The 3,169-nt window shown below is 36.1% G+C and overlaps 1 protein-coding gene across 2 annotated transcripts; it reads left to right on the top strand.

The window, feature by feature from the left end:
- Positions 1-1,469: 1,469 nt before the first annotated feature.
- On the top strand, positions 1,470-2,862 carry LOC134265350 (uncharacterized). Of its 2 annotated transcripts, XM_062747575.1 has the most exons (6): positions 1,470-1,495; positions 1,609-1,697; positions 1,793-2,233; positions 2,267-2,407; positions 2,528-2,653; positions 2,752-2,862. In XM_062747575.1, the coding sequence occupies exons 2-6, from the start codon at positions 1,637-1,639 to the stop codon at positions 2,760-2,762; spliced, it is 780 nt and encodes a 259-aa protein (XP_062603559.1). In that variant the 5' UTR covers positions 1,470-1,495; positions 1,609-1,636; the 3' UTR covers positions 2,763-2,862. The 2 variants fall into 2 exon arrangements, with proteins under 2 accessions (XP_062603559.1, XP_062603558.1); XM_062747574.1 differs by having other exon boundaries at positions 2,267-2,653.
- The last annotated feature ends 307 nt before the right edge of the window (positions 2,863-3,169 follow it).

Here is a 3,169-nt window from a genome sequence, read left to right as displayed (position 1 = left end):
TAATGAAGTTTTTATTTTCACTCTAGTTTACTTATTCTTTACGATTTATTTATAATGCAGTGTCTCGAATAGCCCTTGTTTTCCAGCTTCTCACAGTGAAACTATGTGATGAAAAGTGGTCACATAAACTGTCATAAATTCATTAAAGATTAAATAATGAGAGAAAGTCAAGCTTACTGTCATATGATATCTTTATTGTATGTCATACAGTTCAGAACATTATTTATTGAATATCCCTCATAAACGAAATTATTCGAAGAAAAACGCTAAAAATAATTATACTTTTCTTTAATTTATAAACAGCCAAAAATTAGATGATTTTTTTTGTCTCATTACTTTTTGAAAAGTCCGTAACAAATGATAATTTTTAATGACTGATACTCAGTATGTTCTACAGCTGGTTGAATTATGTTTGAAATCGAGAAAAGGACAAGGAATAGAGTTTATTTATTTTTTTGCTGTAGTTATCTTTTTAAAAACTGTATTAAAATTCAATTTTTGCAAGAAAATAATTAATAATTAAACAAATACATATATTTTTTCATAATTTATTTTGCACTTGACCAATGAATCAAATTCTTTTCAGAAGGAAATATTATCACAAACATTATATAAAAAAATAAAAGAAGGTACATTTGTAATATCAATTATCAGGTAATATATAAACATCATTTATAATTCTTACAATCTTCATACTCTTAATCCGTATACATATCATATGTTAAACTGATTTCAAGCGTCGCCTATAGTTTTCATTGCGTAAAGAACGACGCACTCCACTTTTAATTTTGACACTAAGATTTAGAGTCAAAACAGTAACATGTATATTAACAATTAATATAAACCACGTGTGACATTTAATTTCCAAACAGACTTTAAGATTCCGAATAATGTTTACTCGTCCAAAATTGTTAATTTGTAAACTTTGAGAACAATTGAAATGGATTCATTAAGATAGCAAGGTTGAAAATAAATCTTTTACTCGACGAATATGGTCTACCTTATTTTTCAAAAATCTCCAATAAAGATCCAAAAAGCAAATTCTCAATATTTAGCGTTAGTGTCCGATTGAAAGGTTTTTGTAGAACAAAACCACAAGCCTACACGCCTTCAGGTTTACTTGAACGGTTAATCTTTGAATCTTCCAATTCTTCACTTCCTTAACGTCTGCAGTTATTTCCGTGTGATACAAGAAATTTGGTTGCGAAATTCAAATCTTGTAATTTTATGAAGAGTAGTCATTTTATTGTCATTGCATAATTTAGACATAGCTTGTATTTGTCTTTACATGTCAGGACAACCAAATAATTGTTCGAACATGCAGTTCTTTGATATTGATATTTAACTTTTGCGTTTAACATTGCAAAAATCATCAAAATCAATCAATAATTGTTTTTGATGACCATCTGAATGGTTGTTCTAGAGTATATAAGGACACCTTACTTTTAGACTAATACAGTTTAGCCCGAAGTCCCAGAGAAGAAATAACACAAAGGTAGCTTTTCAATTTTACTTTTCCTTTAACATCAATTTAATCTTTCTTTGCATTTGAATTCTATTCTTTTCTTGTGCAATCTTTCTAAAGAATTTGAAATTTTTCTTTTTCAGAATTACTCTGTTTATTTCTCCGATCAACATGCTGAAGGAAGTTTGTTTTCTGTTGATGGCCACATACGTGGCAGCCACTTATAACATTGGTAAAATTATATCAGTATATTTAAATAAATGATTTTTAGTCGCAAAAATAAATTTGATTTTATAAAAAAAAAAATCTAAACTTGTATCTTTATAGGCTATCCTACAATTCCATCATACCCCACCTACCCCTCCGGTGGATACAGGTACATCGTCTACATCCAATATCTTTACTACCTTTACGTCATATATGGACCCACCTCTGTCCAATATGTCCAGTACTACCAGTACTTGGTCCGACTGCATATCATCCCTCAGGGATTCAGGTTTGGAGGTGGTGGTTTCCCGGGCGGTATTGGAGGTGGAAGTCAAATAATAGGAGGTGGTAGCGGTATAACCCCTATCGGAGGAGGATATATCCCAAGTGGTGGATTTCCATATGGCGGTGGAAACTTAGGTGGAATTGGTGGTATTGGTGGCATTGGAAGTGGCATCGGTGGTGGTCTTGGCGGTATTGGAGGATTCCCATCTAGTACTGGAGGAAGCGCACTCAGTGTCTCCAGTGGTAGTTCATTCCAAAGTGGCAGTCTCGGAGGTGGTGTTGGATTAGGAGGTTTGGGTGGATACGGAGGTCTCGGAGGAGGTCTTGGTAGCGGCCTTGGAGGTGGTTTTGGTGGAATTGGAGGTGGTCTTGGAGGACTCGGAGGTGGCTTTGGAGGAATTGGAGGTGGTCTAAGTGGATACGGAAGTGGTCTTGGTGGACTCGGAGGTGGTTTTGGAGGTGATCTAGGAGGTCTTGGCGGTGGCATTGGAGGTGGTCTAGGTGCCCTTGGCGGTGGCCTTGGAGGTAGTCTAGGAGGTCTTGGAGGCGGACTCGGAAGTAGTCTAGGAGGTCTTGGCGGCGGACTCGGAAGTAGTCTAGGAGGTCTTGGCGGCGGACTCGGAAGTAGTCTAGGAGGTCTTGGCGGTGGACTTGGAGGAGGTCTAGGTGGCGGCTTTGGAGGCCGCAAAAAGCTAGGTAATTTATCTTCGTACGATAATAAATAATAATTAATCAATGAGAAATTAATGTTTTAAAGAGATATCTGTTTTAATATCATTTTTTTCTATTTGCAGGCTACTACTGAGATACCCAGGGACTAACTGAGATTGATTTCGTGTTCGACTTTGATTGTGTTTATAATTTTTCATAATTGTTAGGTTACGGAATAAACAGATAAAACTTAATTTTGTTATGCTTCGTCTCTTACAACGATAAAAGGGAAAAAACACAAATTTATATACACTAGAGTCGCGAAGTAAGTAGTTGATCCTTACGTTTCGGGTTCGAATCCCACTGTGGAGACCGGACCTGCGAATGAGACCTATAAACTGAGGTCCCGTGTCGCAGTAGATGATGGCACGACAAAGATTTCTCCCTGTTCAATTGCAGAGTATAGGACATAAATCGTAGTTGTTCTCTGGCAAGTGGTGGTGTCTCCATATGATCGAGTGAAAAATTTTCGAGAAGGACGTTTAACAACGTACAAACAGA

The sequence above is a fragment of the Saccostrea cucullata genome, unplaced genomic scaffold (genome assembly GCF_032062105.1).
Source record: "Saccostrea cucullata isolate Sc308-1 unplaced genomic scaffold, CSIRO_AGI_Scuc_v1 ctg10850, whole genome shotgun sequence".
Lineage (NCBI taxonomy): Eukaryota > Metazoa > Mollusca > Bivalvia > Ostreida > Ostreidae > Saccostrea > Saccostrea cuccullata.
Note: the sequence above shows the minus strand (reverse complement) of the source record. Positions and strands in the feature narration are given on the sequence as shown.